This window comes from Lissotriton vulgaris, chromosome 4_1 (genome assembly GCF_964263255.1).
Source record: "Lissotriton vulgaris chromosome 4_1, aLisVul1.2, whole genome shotgun sequence".
Taxonomy (NCBI): Eukaryota; Metazoa; Chordata; class Amphibia; order Caudata; family Salamandridae; genus Lissotriton; species Lissotriton vulgaris.
In genome coordinates this window covers 1,515,371,014-1,515,390,797 of record NC_141691.1, presented here as the reverse complement: position 1 = coordinate 1,515,390,797, position 19,784 = coordinate 1,515,371,014, and the positions used below count along the sequence as shown (strand labels likewise).

Genomic DNA, 19,784 nt, shown 5'->3' with positions numbered 1-19,784 from the left:
CGAATAAAGTGTGGACCCAATGCAGCCACACCAACTGCAACTCATGTAATGTGGTATACCTTCTTACATGCACCTGTGGTTGCATCGGTATGACCACACGCAAAATACGCACAAGGATTACGCAACACAGAAGCACCATCAGATGCAAGAAAAACATTAGTAAACTAACCAACCACTTTATCACCCACTGCCATACCCCAAACGATCTCACGTGGACCATAATAGATCAACTGCCTGAAAGTTCAGTAGACAATGAGAAAAGACTGCTAAGCAAGGAGCAGCGTTGGATTTACCGCCTCTCTACACAAACTCAGGGCTTGAACGATGAGATTCCATGGAATTCAATATCATGCTGACTACTTGTTGTTATTCTCCCAGCACCTATATTGCACTGTTATAGGCTATGGCCTGCTTTTGAATATTCTTGCCGTCTCACACTTCGTGAGAATTCTTTAGTCATTTCGATATATTGCACTGTTACTGACTATGGCACACTTTGAATATTTTTGCCCTCTCACAGTTTGCGAGAATTCTGTAGTCATCTCGATCCCTTGACTAGAGAGCATGCGCTACCGCGCATGCCCCATCCAAAAAACATAGCGTCTTTCACAGCGCATGCGCGCATCATCACCCGCCGCGCATGCGCCAGCACAGATTCACAGGTGATAATCGTTAACTCATCAACTGTCATATAAAAACGAACAGGGACTCCACGCTCAGTTCACCGAAGTGTGAAGGCCACAGGTACCCGGCAGGCTCTGATCAGAAAGGCTGTGAGTGTGACGATCTCCACACAGCAACTTTGGGTAAGCGCTTTTCCCTCCCTACAGGTTTCCTAACCCCAGTGGCCAACCATTTCTCCCTACAGGGTCATCCCCTTGTCGCTTCACTCCTTGAAGCATTGGCTGCTAATACCCAGCGTAAGAACAACAACTTAGGCCTCATCACACTATGTATCCTTTTATGTGTGATACCCGTGTTTCAGCTACACCACGCCTAATTAGAATGCTATTTTCACCCTAACGGTACCACCAGTACCGTTACACTTAAGCAGACTATAGTCTACCCACCACGCACTTTAGTCTCGGCAATTATCTGTGTGTATGACTTTGTAGCTACATGCTAAGTGACTCTTTTACCTATATGTTTTGTCTATGTCCTATATGTTGTATGTTCAGGTATGCATGAGAAGGGAATCCCCCTCTCACACCTAGAAAAACACCTTAGCAAGTGTAACACAGTCTGTATTACACCAACCCACCTTTTAGCCTGCACCAGCACTATTTTAAATAGGTCCTGAGGAATCCAGATTAATTTTAAGGCACTGGCTGAAACATGTCGACCAACAAACGGATGTAGGAGGTCGTAACTCACCACCTAAACATCCTCCAGCCTTATTTTTAACCGCTGACGGCGGCCCAGTTATTAAAGTTTAATTTACCCTCGGGTACTGGGACCCTCGCCAAGCCGTTTTAATTGTCACTTCACCTACACCCTACACTGCACTCTCAGTAACATACCAGCTCCGCTGTAATCAGGCGTCAAAGCACACCCGGGACACAATAGGTGTCACTGGGTGGGCCAGATGATTAAGCATGCCACCAACTAGGTTGGTGGGTGAGGGCTTCATGAACACACCAACAAGGTGTCCACTGACAAAACTAGTCAGAGTCCAAACAATAATAGTCATATTGAGCTAGTCTTCTTTGTTGATACATATAATCCCACGGGGACACGGACTAGCTATCTAGTCCTCTCTCTCTCTCTCTCTCTCTCTCTCTCTCTCGATACGTCTGTGCTCAAAGAACCCCAGTGAAAACCAGTGAAAATAGTTCAATAATTATAAAAAAGCCATTTTAGCGGCCAAATCCAAATACTTCACTGAGAGAGTGGCCCTCTCGGCCAACCAATCCCGTGAGATTTTCTCACTAGTCCATAGTCTTGCCACCTCTGATCGTGCCTCCCTCTCCCCCGCTCCATCCCAGTCTCTCTGTCTCTCTCTGAATGATTATTTCATCAATAAGATCATTACCATTAAGGCCAACATCCCCATCGTGTCTCAACCCGAACTTTCTAGCTATCCTCCTCTGTCCCCCTCTGTTTTGGACCATTTTCATCCCATTTCATCTGAGCTCTTCCTCGACCTGCTTGTCAAAGTCAAGTCGGGCTCTCCTGCGGACTGTGCTCCCGCACGGATTCTCAGAACTCTCTACACCAGCTGCCCCGTCCCTCCCCTCACTTTCCTCAACACTTCTCTGGCTTTGGGTTGTGTTCCTTCCCTTTTTAAATCTGCTATAGTTTTCCCTATTTTAAAAAAAGCTGGCCTTGACCCCTCTCTTCCATCTAATTTCAGGCCGATCTCCCTTCTCCCCTACCTAGGGAAGATTCCAGAAAGCCACGTAACATCCTGCCTCTCCACCTACATTGAGGAGAACCATATCTTGGCCTCCCACCAGGCGGGCTTTCGTCCTGGCCACTCCACTGAGGGCGTGGTCCTCGCGGTCCTGGATGAACTCAAGGGGAAAGCCGACAGCAACCTCCCCCAAGCCTTGGTCCTTCTGGATCTGTCCGCTGCGTTTGACACGGTCGATCATGCCATCCTTCTCGATCGTGCCAGCGCAGCGGGCATCCAAGGCACTGCCTTTTTCCTGGATCGCGTCCTTCCTTCAAGGCAGATCGCAGGCAGTTCACCTCTCTGGGTTCTCTGCTCCCCCTCGCCCTGTTACGTGTGTTGTCCCTCAAAGCTCTTCCCTTTCCCCACTTCTCTTTAATCTTTATATCCGCCCCCTTATCTCTTCTCTTCTCGAGCTGGGGGTCTCTGTGTACAACTACGCAGATGACCTCCAGCTCGTCTTTGATCTTTCATCCCCAGCTGACTCTCTTCCCAAGTTTTGTTCCACCCTTGTTTTTATTTCCCAGTGGATGAGCTTCAATCATTTGAAGCTCAATCCGGACAAGACAGAGCTCGTACTTACTGGAGGCTCTTCTAACCCTTGGTCCCCAGTTCACTGGCCCCTTTCTTTCGGCCCCCCCCCCTCCCCAGTTTCCTCTGTTCGGACTTTGGGCATCAAGATCAGCAATGATCTGTCCATGCATGCCCAAATCAGTTCCGTTGTGTCTTCTTGTTTTTCCTCCCTTTGTCTAATCCGTAAGATTTCCCGGTTCTTCTCTGTTGACGCTCTCAAGACCATCATTACGGCCCTCATTACCTCCCGCTTGGATTACGGAAATGGCTTGTACGTAGGCATTCCTGCCTACGAAACTCGCCGCCTCCAGGCTATCCAAAACCAGGCGGCCCGCCTTATCCTTCGCCTCCCCAAATCCTCCCACATCACTCCCGCTCTCAAGTCCCTCCACTGGCTCCCGGTCCACCTTAGATCCTACTTTAAACTAGCCTGCTTGGCCTTTCGGGTGCATGCTCGCTCTGCCCCGCACTTCATCAACTCTCTTATCACCTCTCACGCCCCAAGCCACAACCTCCGCTCCTCATCACTTTCTCTCCTTCACGTCCCTCGCTTCCGCAAATCACGTACTGGGGGGCACCCGATTCTCTGTGCTGGCCCCCCAGTTCTGGAACAGCCTCCCTCTCTCTATCCGCTCTATTCCTATTTTTTCTCACTTTCGCAAAGCTCTTAAAACCTTTCTTTTCCTTCAGGCATTCCCTGGCTAAACCTCTTGGGTCCCTCTGTAGATACTGATGTGTTTTCCCAGCGCCAGGAAGCCGCTTGGCCGCAGAGCGCTTTATTAAGTTTCTTTTTCATTTCATTTCATACATTCCTTTAACAGTCATTGCCTGTTAAAGGCATCCGTTTAGACACATTTGTTGTTGGGGCTGCGTAGTAGATTTACCTGCGTGTGATTTTTCCCCCCAGAGTTTTATATAGTGGGAGCTTGACCCAAAGGTATCAGAGCACTTTACATGAGCACCGGCTGCATTACAGATGGACACACCACTTTTGTTAGGCATGGCGAGATGTAGTGATTTACCCAGAATCGCAGGATGTTGAATGTCCCTTGCAGAGATTCAAACCCAGTTCCCCGCTTAGAGGTCAAACGCTCTAGCCATTAGGTTAGGTTTTCTCCCCATAGCCATGCGTGTCTGTCATACAACCAGGCACTGAAGACGCACAGTCCGGTTCACAGAGTTGCCGGTCCCCAGCCAGTCAGAATCCTGTGCTCCTGAAGGTCTGATTTGTCCACTCCCCTCAGTGAGAGGACACCAGGACCAACAGGATAAATACGCTGGGTACTGGAGTTCCTTGCAGCATAGAAAGCCAGTTAGAGTCCAATCCAGACTCCCACTACCCAGAGACTGAACAAACATTGAGGAACGTCAGCAGCAGAGTAGCCCAGCAATCCTGATTTTTGCACCCTTAACTAGCGATACCGACAACAGCAAGGCCCTAGGACACACAGAGCCCAGTCGACCTTTACACTCTGCACCAGAGTGCCCCATCCAGAGTACCACCGAACCGGCTGTGTCCTCTTGTTCTCAGGACCTTTGTGGCCAGAGCTTCCTCAGCCCCTTTGGGAGCTCCCAGACTTGCACCCGTCCCCCTCTGCAGGCTGTTTCTAAGTGGCCTCCACCGGCATAGTGCGCAGAGCTAATAAGCCAACCAGCACTTCTGCACCTGGACGCCCCAAGGCAGGTAACGAGTAACTGCTAGTGGTACTCTGGACTTGCCCTCCCCCACGATCCTAAGTCCCGAAAAAGACCCCCCAGAAACTGACCGTATATAACTGTATGCAGCATATGAATTTTCTCCCGTAGGGAAGCATTGCTGCATATATACGCATTTAAGTGACATTTTACTTACATGTGAAACTTCATATCTAAAAAAGTACTTACTAAATACCAAGGTTCTTGGTATTAAAATATATAGAAAAACAACTTATTTTTCTAAATTGGTATCGGATTTATTCTTGAATGTGTCTCATGCATTGCCTTTGCGAGTACAACAAATGCTTAGCACTACCCTCCGAAAAGCCTAAACTGCTCACCCACACTCCCAATCAAACACAGAAGATCATTTAGTGTTATCATTTTTGTCTCTATAAACCAATAAGAGTTGCCTGGACACTTCACACAGTGTACCTTGTTTTGGTCCACTATATAAAGGGCCAACTTCCTACAACGGGACCAATGTAATGGGAGGAAAAGCATACAAAAACCTCTTGGCCCAATCTTATCAAAGAACTCTCCTTCAACCCTAGTTGATAGTACTTGGAGACGCCAACAACGCTTTGCAGCACTTCACCATTGAAAACCCGATTGGGGTTTTCTCAGAATGATGAAAATTCTGCAGCCCCGGAAGATGAATCATCATGACTTGCAATCTCTTGCTATAAGCCATCTCCAGATTATTTGTGCTTCCCAGAACAGCAGTCTGGAATGAGCCCTCGCCTTGTTCTTCAAATAACGAATATGCTACTTACCAGTATGCATCTGTTCTTGGCATGTAGGGCTGCTGACATTCATATCTGTGCATAGATCGCCGCCTAGTGTTGGGTCCGGATGATTGCACATTGTTGTCCTGGAAGAGTCTTCGAAGTATCACGAGATAGGTGGCTCCTCCCCTGGACTACAGTGCGCATGGGCATCGACTCCATCCTCAGATTGTTTTTTAGCCATTGTGGCCAAGATGGAGTGAAACTCAGTGAATGATGACCATGCTAGAAGCATATGTGAATTCTGCAGCTGCTACAGGCGCCGGGGAGGAGGGCGGGCGATATGAATGTCAGCAGCCCTACATGCCAAGAACAGATGCATACTGGTAAGTAGCATATTCGGTTCGAGGAATGTGGGCTGCTGAATTCATATCTGTGCATAGAATACATAGCAGTCCCTCCATTAACGGCGGCTGCCCGTGCCAGCTGCAGCAGTTTGGAAAAGTGTTTTTAGAACAGCCTGCCCTACAGCTGCCTGCTGTTTGGAGTGCACATCAACACAATAATGCTTTGTAAATGTGTGTGTGGCTGACCATGTGGCTACTCTACATATGTCTTCCAAATGAATATTTCCAAGGAAAGCCATAGAGGCCCCCAACTTCCTGGTGGAGTGGGCCCTTGGTGGAAGGTGAGAGTACGTTTGGCCTTCAGATAGCAGATCTGAATACATTGAACGATCCACCTAGCTATACCCGCCTTGGAAATGGGGTTACCTTTGTGTTCTGGCGCAAAGGCAACAAAAAGCTGTTTAGTTTTCCTAAAATCCTTGGTCCCATCGATGTAATACATCAGGGCCCTCTTGACGTCAAGGGTGTGGAGCATTCTCTCCGCCAATGACTCAGGATTTTGAAAGAAAAGAGGCAATTCAATAGTTTGGTTAATATGAAATTGAGACACAACTTTAGGAAGGAATTTAGGGTTAGTGCGAAGCACCAACCTGTTGGAATGAATTTGAATAAATGGCTCTTGGATAGTTAGAGCTTGTAGCTCACTAACTCGTCGCAGCGATGTAATCGCTATAAGGAAAGCCACTTTCCACGTCAAGAACTGAATATCGCAGGAATGCAGTGGTTCAAAGGGAGGACCCATCAGCCGGGTGAGGACCACATTGAGGTTCCACTCCGGAGCTGGTGGAGTCCGTGGAGGAATGACTCGTTTGAGTCCTTCTAGAAAGGCCTTAATGGCAGGCACCCTGGAAAGGGAGAGGTGCTGCCTATTCTGTAGATAAGCGGCCATCGCGGACAGATGTATGCGAATGGAATCGTAAGCCAGATTACATTTGTACAAATGGAAAAGATAACAAATGATGTTCTGAATAGACGCATCTAGCGGGTTAATGTTGTGGTCTGCACAATAAATGACAAACCGCTTCCACTTTGCCGCATAGCATGCTCTTGTGGTGGGCTTCCTTGCCTCCCGGATGATGTCCATACAGTCAGGAGGCAAGTTTAGGTAGCCCAACTCTAGGACCTCAGGAGCCAGATCGCCAGGTTGAGCTGTTGCGGATCTGGGTGCTGAATGTCACCATGGCTCTGCGTCAAAAGCCTGGGTGTGAGGCGCAGCCTTTGATGCGGTACCACGGACAGTTCCAGAAACGTGGTGTACCATGGCTGGCGAGCCCACGTTGGAGCAACCAGGATTAGAGTCATTGAGTGCTGCCTGAGCTTGCGTGCCACCAGCGGTATCAGAGGTGCTGGGGGAAAGCGTACGCAAATTTGCCTGACTAGTTCATCCATATCGCATTGCCCTGCGACTGTGGGTGTGGGAACCTGGCGGCAAAGCTTTGGCATTTTGCGCTTTCCTTTGTGGCGAACATTTGGAAGTACGGGTGGAGTACTGATGGATGTATCTCCCACTCGTGCATTTGGTGGCTGTACCTGCTGAGCAGGTCCGCCATTTGATTGTCCTTGCCCGGGAGGTGTTCCTCCATGAGGAAGATGTTCCTCTGAATGGCCCACTTCCACATGCTCTGAGCCAGATGAGACAGCTGCGGAGAGTGTGTTCCTCCCGGTTTTTTAATGTAGTACATGGCCGTCATGTTGTCCGTCCGGATCAACACGACCTTGTTGCAGATGTACTTTGAAGGCTTTTAGTGCCATGAAGATCGCCATCAGTTCCAGAACATTGATGTGCATCTTCCGTTGCTGTTGCGTCCACAGTCCCTGCACAGTGTAATGGAGTACATGAGCCCCCCCTCCCTGGAGAGAAGCGTCCGTCGTCAGGATGATCTGCGGCACAGGCTCTTGGAACGGTCGTCCCTTGCAAAGGTTGCGTGGATTCCACCAATGCAGAGAGTTGTATGCCCGACCGCTCACCAACACTAGGTCTTTCAACTGTCCGTGAGCCTGAGTCCACTGACGTGCTAAGCACTCCTGAAGCGGACGCATATGTAGTCTCGCGTGCGGGACTATGGAGATGCAGGAGGCCATCATGCCTATCAACTGCATGAACACTTTGGCTGGAAGCGAGTGTGGAGGTCTGAACTTCTGTATCAGCGATTGAATGCTGCTGACCCTCACTGAATTCGGCTGTGCTGTGGCCGCCAGAGTGTTTATGGTCGCACCCAGATACTGCCGTATGTGGGCGGGTTGGAGGTGGGATTTTGGGTAATTCAGTGAGAATCCCAGATCGTGCAGGAGGTGAATGGTGTGGGACATGTGGGCGGCACACTGCTGGTCCGACTTTGCCTGGATGAGCCAGTCGTCCAGATAAGGGTAGACATGGATGTTCCGTCCCCCGAGGTGTGCCGCCAATGTCGCCAGGCACTTTGTGAACACCCTGGGTGCCGTGGTGACCCCGAAAGGTAAAACCTTGAACTGGTAGTGCTGGTTTTGTATGGTAAACCGGAGGTACTTCCTGTGTGAAGGATGCAGTGGAATGTGAAAGTACGCATCCTTTAGGTCTAAAGTTGCGAGAAAATCCCCCTGACTGAGCAACGGGAGCACTTGCTGCAGGGTCAGCATGTGGAAGTGCTCCGACAGGATGTAGTGGTTGAGTGGCCTGAGGTCCAGGATGGGCCTGAGGGACCCGTCCTTTTTTGGTATCAACAAGTAGAGGGAGTAGACCCCTGTGCCTCTTTCGTGCACAGGCACGAGCTCTATTGCTCCTTTTTGAGGCATAACGGTGACCTCCTGCTGCAAGAAGTGCAAATGCTCGGCCAACATAGGACGGTGTCTTGGGGGCATGTTGGGTGGAGTGGACGTTAACTCCAGACAATAACCGTATCGGACAAGTTTTCTGACCCACCTGTCTGTGGTGATGGACTTCCAGACTGGCAAGAACTGCTGGAGTCTCCCCCGACCGGTGTTGTGTGGTCGGGGGGCAGTGACAAGGCGTCACTGTTTGTTGGTGGCAGAGGATCTGGAGCTGTTGTTTCCACGACCTCTGCCCTTGGTGCTGTTACCACGATATCCACCTCGACTCTTGTTGGTGTATGTGGATTGAGTGTTGCCCTTGTAGTACTGCGTGGACTGGGAGAGCTGGCCTCTGGGAACGCCTCTAGTGCTTGAGCGACGAAAAGACCCACCCCGAAACTGCTGGGACTGCAAGGCACCCATGGACTTAGCAGTTTCTGTGTCCTTTTTTATTTTTTCCAGGGTGGTGTCAACTGTTCCGGGCCAAACAGGTGATCTGGATTCACTGTTTGATTAAGGATGGTTGTCTGAATTTCCGGCTTAAATCCAGAGATTCTCAGCCAGGCATGTCGCCGTAACATTACACTAGTGTTGATAGCCCTGACTGCGGTATCAGCCGCGTCCAGAGCGCACTTAATAGAAGCATTTGAGATGAGCTTCCCTTCCTGAATCAGCATCTCAGCCGCCTCCTTGTATTCATCAGGCAGATGCTGCAACAGGGTCTCCAGTGTGTCATAGTGTGCCCTGTCATACCTCGCTAGTAGCGCTTGTGTATTGGAAATGCACCAGATGTTGGCTGCCTGTTCTGCTACCCTCTTCCCCGATGCCTCAAAGACCTTGGATACTTTGTCTGGGGGAGGAGCATCACCCGTAGTCTGAGAATTAGCCCTCTTTCGGGCATTTGATACGACAAGGGAGTCCAGAGGCAACTGTCCTTTGATGTAGGTAGGATCAGTAGGCGCTGACTTGTACTTCTTTTCAATCCTAGGGTTAATTACCCTTGCCCTGGTAGGTTCTTTAAATATCTCTCCAGCATGTTTTATAACACCTTTCAGCATAGGCAGAGTTTTAACATTTTTTTCTGAGATTGAGAAGGTATCAAAAAGGAAATCCACATCCACAGGGTCAGCATGTAGCTGGGCGTTGTGATTGTTAGCAGCCCGTTCAATGAGGGCATTGAAAGCTGCAGAGTCTTCTGTAGGAGACGTTTTTGCAGAAAACAGCTGAGGGTCCTGCCCAGCCTGAGGATCACCTGGGTCAGCACCAGCAACCCAGGGTTCGTTGGTATCCTCAGGGTCTGTATAGTTAGGATAAGTGTACTCGTCCTCATCATCTCCCTCACCAACGTCCACATCAGAGTAAGTGGGCGAAACGTTATGAGCCTGTGGGGAGAGTGGTTCTACCAAGGCGGGAGTGAAAGCAGAGTCCTTGTTTTTCTTAAGAGGGATCTTGTAGGACTCCATTGGGCGCTCCGGGTCGATTTTTCACTTGAGGAGGGAAAGTCTGCCCGTTTCAGCATCAATGAAGTGTTCCTGATGCTCTTCCACTGAAGGTAGTCGAGGCTGTGGGCCGTGGACCCCCGCCGACGACTTCGGCACTGAGGAGACCTTCTCGGGAACACCTTGGACCGCCTTAGGAGCAAAAGCCTTTGGCGCCGTTTTAGGCGGCAACGTAAAATGGATAGGCGTGGACTCCTTATGTGGTTTGTCCACCGGTTTCGAAGGTGGATGATCCTTCGGACCGACCGATGAGGTCCTGTCCCGGATGCGCTGCAGGGAGTCCGTCACCTTCTTAGTGAACTCGGCGGACGGGCGCGCCGGTTCGACGGAATCCTTCGAGGCCTCACTTTGAGTCGACTCTCGGTGTGTTCCGCCTTTGGCCTTGCCCTGTTGACGAGGAGTCGCCAGAACATTCGGGTCATCCAGCCGTTTCTTCGGGTCGCCGAGATCTTTCTTCGGGGCGCCGACAGCTTTCTTCGGGGCGCCGATAGCTGTCTTCGGGGCGCCGATAGCTGTCTTCGGGGCGCCGAGGCCTTTGCTAGTGTCGACCGTCTTCGGCGCCGACGCGCCTGGCACGACCACCTTGACTTTAGCCGTCGGCGCGGCAGACTTGGTCTCGACGCCCTTGACTTGAGCCTTCGGCTCGACAGCACCCTTCGGCTTCTTCGGCGCCGAGGGCTCCGAGGCCTTGGAGCCCACCAAAGTGACACGCACTTTCGGTGTCGAGGATGGCACCTGCGCATTTTTTGTCGAGGCCGTAGGTTTCACATTCGGTTTCGTTTTGCCAGGGTGAAGCTCAACTGCAATGTCCGTGGCCGACCGGAGCCTTATGAATTGGCACGGCCCCTGAGTCTGTTTGGGGAAGCTCTTCGTCCGAGCTATCCTCCATGGACCCGAGGGCCCCGTCGTCGTCTCCTACCTCCTCGACGACTTCTTCAGTCTCGAACATCTCTTCATCTGCGTCGTAGTCCGACGCGGGGTTTGACTCAGTAATGTCCTGGATAAATTCTTCCTCGACATCCCCTGCATCGAAGATGTCCACAGGCGCCGGTGCAGCATGCTGGGCCTCCTGGCGCGCAGCACGTCGAATCTTGAGTGTCTTCTTGGACCTGAAGTGAGAGCAAGCCATAAATTTGGCTTCATCGTGGTCCGGCGACAGACACTTGTTACACACCGGGTGGACGTCAACGTGGGGATACTTCGAGTTGCACACGGGACATCTCTTAAATGGAGTACGTTCCATGATGAACAGTCGATAGGTCCGAAGCGTCGACTGGGCCTTCCGCGTCGAAAGTATGCGGGAGTATGGAATCAGGCTCGGAGCCGAGCTGGAAGAACCCGACCGAACGCAAGACTATACCGACGTATTAGACTAAAGACCTTTTGGTCTTATGAAAGTTTTCCATCGATTCCGACAATAGGGAATTTAAAGACATCCGAACCCAATAGCGGAAAAAAACAATCTGAGGATGGAGTCGATGCCCATGCGCACTGTAGTCAAGGGGAGGAGCCACCTATCTCGTGATACTTCAAAGACTCTTCCAGGACAACAATGTGCAATCATCCGGACCCAACACTAGGCGGCGATCTATGCACAGATATGAATTCAGCAGCCCACATGCCTCGAACATAAGTAATCTGCCTGCGAGGGTAATAGTATTTGGGAGCTATCTTAACCTGGTCTCTTTACAAGTGAGAAAAAAGCATCACTTTGTGCTAAAACTATTGACAGCACCTAAATCAATTTCTATTTTTACATTACAATTTGTCTACAACTTGGGAAAAAAAAGTGTTTAGATATGGTCGACATGTCTCATTTGGTTTTATGGATATTGGCCCTGTCAAATTTGCATGCAGCCTTTTTCTTAGAGTCTGTTCTAGTCAAACACAGCTAAAGACCCAAATTACTTGCAGTGATTTGAGAATCACATCTCACGTGCCCAAGATCGGTCTCTAGGACACAGTGGCTGTAAAGAGCCTAATCAAAGAATTGTAATGTTTCTAGGAATGTGGCTGTGAAGAGCCTAATCAAAGAATTGTAATGTTTCTAGGAATGTGAACGTGGACATTTAGAACAAAAATCTATGTATTATGTACGTATGAACTCCTTTCGCTTAATATACATCACTCTTTCGGATTTTGTGTTGATATTAAACGCAATGCATTGCTTCCTATTTCGGTTTGTTGTACAGAGATTATTAAATATCGAAAATAAAATTAACTGCTGAGAATAGATGTAATCACAGATTTTTTTTTTAAACTGATCTTCTAAAGACTGTTTTGAATCAGAAAAAGACAATGCGTGGTATTAAGGTACCCTACTTGTAGGAGGCTGCTTCTACATAGTGCACTAAAATAAAGTACACTGTGGAGGGTCTAGTGGGTTCCCAATTGGCTTACAGAGACTAAAGAAGATAATACTAATGCTCTATTTTGTGGTAGTGTGGGCAAGCAGTTAGACTTATCAGAGGGTACTGATAAGCATATATTGCACTCACCAAGGCAATAACAGACGCACACTCAAAGAATAAATCCAAGATCAAATTAGAAAAATAAACATTTCTTTTTATATGTTTCAAAACCAAGAACTTTGTTCAAAAGATAAGCACTGTGTTCAATAGCAATTCAATCAGGTAAAGTAAAGCTTTCAAAGTTATGCGCCTTTATGCACAGTGCAATCATATTTAAGGAAAAGTCAGAAATTCATAAAAGGTAGGTACAGTCTCATTCAAGGGTTCACCTTCATAGTTTGGAGTTGTAGTGGGCCAAGGTCCAAAGTACTAACAGCACTTCTTCGGGAGCAGCCCGGATTTCATAGTGAGCTGGGTGCTGGTGAGGTTGTAGCTGGGTGTGCTACGGTGAGGGGGCACCTGAAAATAGGCTGCACAAGGGTGACTTTGGGACAAGTCCAAAAGCCCCCAAATGGAGGCTTAGATCGCATGGGGTCTTGGAGCAAGAGGCACAGACGGCTCTTCAAAATACAGGCTGGGCGGCTAGGGAGCAGTGTGGTAAGGTCGGCACGGCTGGCTGGCTGTGCAAAGACGCTTCTCGCAGTCAGCGACAAACAGTGGGCAGGGGCAAAAGCAACGCAGTACTGCCACATACAAAGTGGGTCTCAGCCATGCGGACGTCCCCCAATGGCTGCTTGGTACAGGTGCAGTGGGAATCTGGACCGGACTCTCACGGTTGGTGTTCGGTGCAGGGTATTCCGTAACCCGGGGGTTGGTGCTGCATGGTTCAGGTTGGTCTTGGTGTCTTCACACTCCGTTGAAAGACAGATCTGACCCTCCAGAGCACTACACCATCTCCTGGTCGTCTGCGGAGTCAAGTCGGGCGGGGGAGCTGTAAGGCGGTGGACCGGACTCAGCTCTTTGGTGCCTGCGGACTGCAGGGGGAGTAGCTTCTCTACTCCAAGGGAGACTGTAGGCGATTTACAAAGTGCTGGTAGTTCTCCAGCTCATAGGACAAGTCCCTTTGTGGCAATTGTCGAGAGAGGGCCGAGAACGGGCAGGGTTTTGCACCAAAAGTCCACAGTTCTGTTGCAGTTCTCGCCAGGCAGTGACCTGCTCTTAATCCGTCGAATAGGAATTCTTGGCTTCATGGGTGCCATCTAAATACTCAATGTAGGAGCATTAAGGGGAGTGACGGACAAAAACCAATGGGATGCCAACTTTAGGGTGTCTACACCCTCTAAATATCCATTCCCTGTGGGGAGTGGGCATTACCCTGACCCTAGAATACTAATTCCTTCCAAAACAAGATAAAGGAATTTGAAAAGTGGGGCCCACAGCAGCTAGTCCACCTTAGAAGTGGTGGTGTCTTGATGTGGGCACACTCCTAATCTTACTAATTTTCCCGCCTGTCTTGCAGCCAAAAAGTAGGGACAGGGTGGTGGCAATCTCTACTATCTGGGTCGTATACCAAAAGGCAGTAGGGCCTTTGAAGCTACTGAACTGGAATGCAGTTCCTGTGTGGACACCTTCGCCCAGAATAGGCGTTGTTCCTGACCTCTCAGAGCGAAGGCTCTCACCTCAAGGGGTCAGAAACTGGTCTAGAATGGATAGCTGGGCGAGACCAGTCAGTGAACACACTAGGTATTGGTAGGTTTTCAAAGAACCTCCAAGGTCCCCCTTGGGGGCATATATTAATAAACTTTGGCACTGGCATCAGTGTGGGTGTAGCAAGACGAGTTGCTTTGGTACCCAACACCTTGGGGGTACAGTGAAGCCATCATGTAGCTGGGAAACTCTTAATCACGGGTGTCTAGCCCATGGGCCCGGTATGGCTTCCCTGTGCACTCGTGTATCCAGTGGGGAACTTAGATATCATCCACATCCACTCATGCAGATATGCCCACATATGGGTACAGTGCACCCTACCTTAGGACTGTTAGGCTTGCTGTAGGGCTGACTTATCTATACCACTTGTAGTGCTAAGTAGGCATGGCAAAAAAGGGTTGTGTGCCATGTCCACTCTTGCAAAAAATGGCGAAATAAGGACAGATTTCGCCATAATATTTTTTTGAGTGGCCCACTGGACCACCAGGAGTGGCCCGTTGGGCAAGAGTCACTCCCCTTTGGCGCCTATGTTTTTGTCTGTCTGCCCCCATGTGGGCGGTGGGAAAGGGCAGATCTGGTCTTTTCATCTAGGGCCCACTAGGCCACCAGGGATTTTTGTACGTGGGGGAGAGAGTGACCCCTTGGGCAAGGGTCGCTCTCCTTTGGGGGCTGTGTCTTGCCATACAGTGGATACTTGGGCCTCCCACACGAGTGAGGCACCATTTTTATATGGAGACCTAGGGGATCACTGGGTGGTAGGAAATTTTTGTCAGCCCGGTGATGCCACAACTTTCCCACACAAAAATGTGTGGAAAAAGTGATTTTGTCAGCTAAAATTGAGGTTTGCAGGGGATTCTGGGTAAGGAAATGTTGGGGGATCCACGCAAGCCCTACCTCCCTAGCATCCCCCGGGTGTCTAGATTTAAAAAATGTATAGGTTTGCTAGGATTCCCTAGGTGCTGGCAGAGCTAGGGTTCAAACACTACAGCTAGGCCCTTGGCAAAAACGGGTCATTTTTCACTGTGAAACGGTTAGTTTCTATGAAGAAACATTGAAGGATCTACACAAATGACCCCTTGCTGAATTCAGAATGTGGTCTACTTTTCTAAAAATGTATTGCTTTCCAGGATCCATAAATGCTTTCATACCCATTTTTACCATTAACTGGAAGGAGGTTGCAAGCACAAACATAGGCCATTTCCCACAAAAATGCCAAAACTGTAAAAAAAAAAAAAAAAAAAAAAAAGGTTTTCTGACAAAAGTCTGCCTGTCCCTGAAAGCTGGGAAGATGGCGATTTCAGCCCACACCCCCTTTTCTGATACGATTTGCAGGGGGGAAAAAAAAAAGACGCTTTCATCTGGAGCCCTTTTTTCCACATTTTCCCCAACAATTGTTTTTTTTGCTGTATTGTGGCTAATTTCTAGGTTCCCCTCCAAGGGAATACACATGATGTTGGGAAAAAGGAAGCAAATTTGGTGTGGATACCTTATATGGTCAAAAAGTTACAGGGGCCTAAGCACGAACTACCCCAAATAGCCAAAAAAAAAAAAGGCTTGGCACAGGGATGAAAAGGCCCAGCAGCGAAGGGGTTTAAAGCTTTGCCTGCTGAATCACTGCCTTTCTAGGCACTCAACAATAACTATATAAATGGATTACCCTTATACAACATGCACCCTTCGAAGCATAGCTTATTTTTTTAATGAAATAGACAACTGTCACATAAAGGTTGGAAAATACAATCCCACATAAACTCATCCCACATTTCAGAAAGATTGTTTAAAAGAAAATCACACATGGCTATTTTACCTAATAGTTTCTTCCAGGATTTGATTAGAGACTTTGCCAAGGATGTGACATCTTCATCTGCACTTTGCTTTCGGATTGCATTCACAGACATTCCTATTCTTGTTGACTGCAACAGAGAAGAAACAGTTTTGCTGAAGATACTTGGACTCCAGGTTTAGAGAGATAAAACCCTTTAAACCATTACACATTAAACACTGAGCTCTAGCTCTTTCCTCTGAAAGAACAAAAGTATATTGGTAGATATTTAGAATAATCTAGAATCTGCAGTGAGAAATTACAACACTAGTAAGCAGGTAGTGATTTGTTGTACTACAAGACACAAAAGCAGTTTAATTTAGGTCACTTTCAAAAGCAGGTATAGTTCTGTGCAGGGACATGCAGTTCGGTTATGAACTCTTACTGTGCAGAAATAAATAGTTCCATAACACTCTTTTCCGGGAAACAATTCACGGACGCCTGTGACAAACTTTAATAATTTTTTGTACCTAAAATCAAAGCAAACCTGTGCCTGGTTTCGAATTATAGATAGTATAGATTTTCATGCCATTGATTTTGCCCTACCCACTGACAGTTCTCCCTCGCTAACTCCCAACTAATATTTTGTCACCCAAACCAACTATATGCTTCTTCAGGTATGTCCTTGCTTCTTGGAAAAGCAATGGTTAACCCTCTATTACCGAGAACTTCATTGGATCTCACTACACTAGTTTACCATCCGATTTCAATTCACACTCTAGTAGCAAAGATCAATTATGGGAATGTAAATGCTGAACTTTCAGTTTTCTAGAACCCCACGCTTATTTTAGCTTCCGTCAAAGCCATGGGACACAGTCAGTTTTGGATATGGATTTGACCAGAGGGGGGGAAGGGGGGGAAGGGGAGGGGGGGGGCGCACTCCATTATCGGCACTTAACATTTTTTAAAACTTCATTGAGTTGCCAGCTCATCATCTTAGGAAACAATGGCTTTTAATTTTTGTTCTTTTTACATACGCTAATAATACACTGCTGGTGTTTAACATTCAGTCCGACTTGGATGCATCTCCGGTTCAACAATCTATTAAGAACTATCCACAGAATGTTGCATATTGAGTGTGTGGTAACAATCTTCTATTAAATTATGAAAAGAAAGATAGTGGTGCTCAGTGGGTCAAACCACATCAGCTATGAATGCTGGATGCCCATTCGCTAAGCATACAACCAGACCCTGATAAACAAGTCAAGGCAAGAGATGGACAGCATGGTTCGGGTTTGGTGGGGGAAAAGTGGGAGTTTTGGGTCTTCTTGCTACCAGGAAATAAACTGCAGGCATTCTAAATCTGCAGACCCACCTATCTCAATTCATAGTGCAAACTTAGCCTACAATGGAATTGCAAAAGTTAAGGGATGTAATTGAAACAGAAGAGGCCAAACTATGTGGGTTTGGCAAACTGCAACCTAGTTCAGTGAGCAGCAAGCTGCCTACAACCCATTACGGGCCGGCCGCGAAGTTCAGTTATCTACCAATGAGCAAATCCAAACAAGTCAAGTTAGTAACTGCCGAGTGGGCGTGGTAATACTCAGCATGTCGCCTACAACCCAGAATGGACCAGCCACGTATAGGGAACATGAGGTTGAGGCAGCGCAAGCTTATTAAACAAGCATTGGAAATGCAATAGGTTTCGCATTAGAAAAGTTGGAGCTATTGGTCTTGTAAATGACAAATATTTTATTTGTTGCTTTTTAAAATAGCTAAATTGATAGCTTTGTCATTTACAATGCCAATAGTTATAACTTTTGCGAATGTGACACCTATAGCATTTGGAATGCAACATGTTTTGTATTTACGTGACTTAGATGGCAGCTCTGGTCGTTAGGCCACATCTCTAGAGAGCAGGAGTGTGCAGCAGGGGAGAGAAGCACAGCAATGGAATAGGTCTCGCATTAGGAAAGTTTGAGCTATTGGTATTGTAAAAGGACACATTATGTATGTGCTTGTTTTGAAAATAGCGAAATTAATAGCTTTGTTATTTACAATGCCAATAGTTTTATCTTCCGCAAATGTGACACCTATTGTAACACAATATGTGTTGTAGCACTGAGTGGGGTGAGGGTGAGGGGGGGTGAGGGTGAGGGGGGTGAGGGTGAGGGGGGTGAGGGGGTGTGAGGGTGTGAGGGTGAGGGGGTGTGAGGGTGAGGGGGTGTGAGGGTGAGGGGGTGTGAGGGTGAGGGGGTGTGAGGGTGAGGGTTAGGGGGTGTGAGGGTGGGTGAGGGTTTGTGAGGGTGAGAGGATGTGAGGGTGTGTGATGGTGAGGAAGTGTGAGTGTGATGGTGAGGAAGTGTGAGTGTGATGGTGAGGAAGGGTGTGTGATGGTGAGGAAGTGTGTGTGAGGGTGAGGGGAAGGGTGTGTGAGGGTGAGGGGAAGGGTGTGTGAGGGTGAGGGGAAGGGTGTGTGAGGGTGAGGGGAAGGGTGTGTGAGGGTGAGGGGAAGGGTGTGTGAGGGTGAGTGGGTGTGTGAGGGTGAGTGGGTGTGTGAGGGTGAGTGGGTGTGTGAGGGTGAGTGGGTGTGTGAGGGTGAGTGGGTGTGTGAGGGTGAGTGGGTGTGTGAGGGTGAGTGGGTGTGTGAGGGTGAGTGGGTGTGTGAGGGTGAGTGGGTGTGTGAGGGTGAGTGGGTGTGTGAGGGTGAGTGGGTGTGTGAGGGGGTGTGAAGGTGTGTGAAGGTGGGTGAGGGGTGTGAGGGTGAGTGAGGGGTGTGAGGGTGAGTGAGGGGTGTGTGAGTGAGGAGGGTGAGTGAGGGGTGTGAGGAGGGTGAGTGAGGGGTGTGAGGGTGAGTGAGGGGTGTGAGGGTGAGTGAGGGGTGTGAGGGTGAGTGAGGGGTGTGAGGGTGAGTGAGGGGTGTGAGGGTGAGTGAGGGGTGTGAGGGTGAGTGAGGGGTGTGAGGGTGAGTGAGGGGTGTGAGTCAGGGTGAGGGGATGAGGGTAATGGTGGGTGAGGGGGCTGAGGGTGAAGGGGTGTGAGGGTGAGAGGGTTGTGAGGGGGTTGAGGGTGTGAGGGTGTATTAGGATGAGTGGGTGAGGGGGTGAAATGGCCTTGGTACTGTGTGAAGCAGCATCTAGGTCCCTTTGGCTGTATGCCTGTATGAAAAAAATAACACCTCAAATGGCTGGGCTCCGCAGTTGCAATGGACTGTGCTTACGACACAATTTAACAAGCACTGGCAAAGGCAGTGAAGAAAGTTTGAGATTCCCGACCCCAACCACCTAAAATGCATCTTGCTCAACACCCGATCGGTCCACAGGCATGCCATTGACCTATGGAATCTACTAGACACCATCTCTCCGGACGTCGCCTTCCTAACAGAAACATGGATGAACGCCTCTTCCGCCCCAGACATCACCATAGCCATCCCAGAAGATTATAAGATCATATGCAAGGACCGTACCGGCCACACAGGAGGAGGAATCGCTATCGTCCATAAGAAATCCATCCACATCTCAACCAGCTCTGACGTTAATCTCGCCAACTCTGAACACCTACACTTCCAAATCCACATCGACCCCAAGACCACACTCAGAGGCACCCTCCTTTACAGGCCACCAGGACCCCGCGCACAATTTAGCGAGGACATCACGGACTTCATCACTCCACACGCGCTCCCCTCCAAAGATTACATCCTTCTGGGAGACCTCAATTTTCACCTTGAAAATAACAACGACCACAACTCCACCACCCTTTTGGACAACCTCACCAACCTCGGACCTCAAACAACTGGTCACTTCCCCCACCCACATCGCAGGCCACACTCTCGACCCTATCTTCTCCTCCAGCAATCATGTCTCCTTCAGCCACACTACGGCTC

At 48.9% G+C, this 19,784-nt stretch overlaps 1 protein-coding gene across 1 annotated transcript in view; it reads right to left on the bottom strand.

The window, feature by feature from the left end:
- The window catches only part of TCEA1 (transcription elongation factor A1), a 228,554-nt gene that overhangs the window by 158,349 nt on the left and 50,421 nt on the right, over positions 1–19,784 (bottom strand). The window contains exon 3 of the mRNA XM_086965752.1: positions 15,947–16,052. Within this exon, the coding sequence (XP_086821878.1) occupies positions 15,947–16,052 (106 nt within the window). The remainder of the gene's footprint in view (positions 1–15,946; positions 16,053–19,784) is intronic.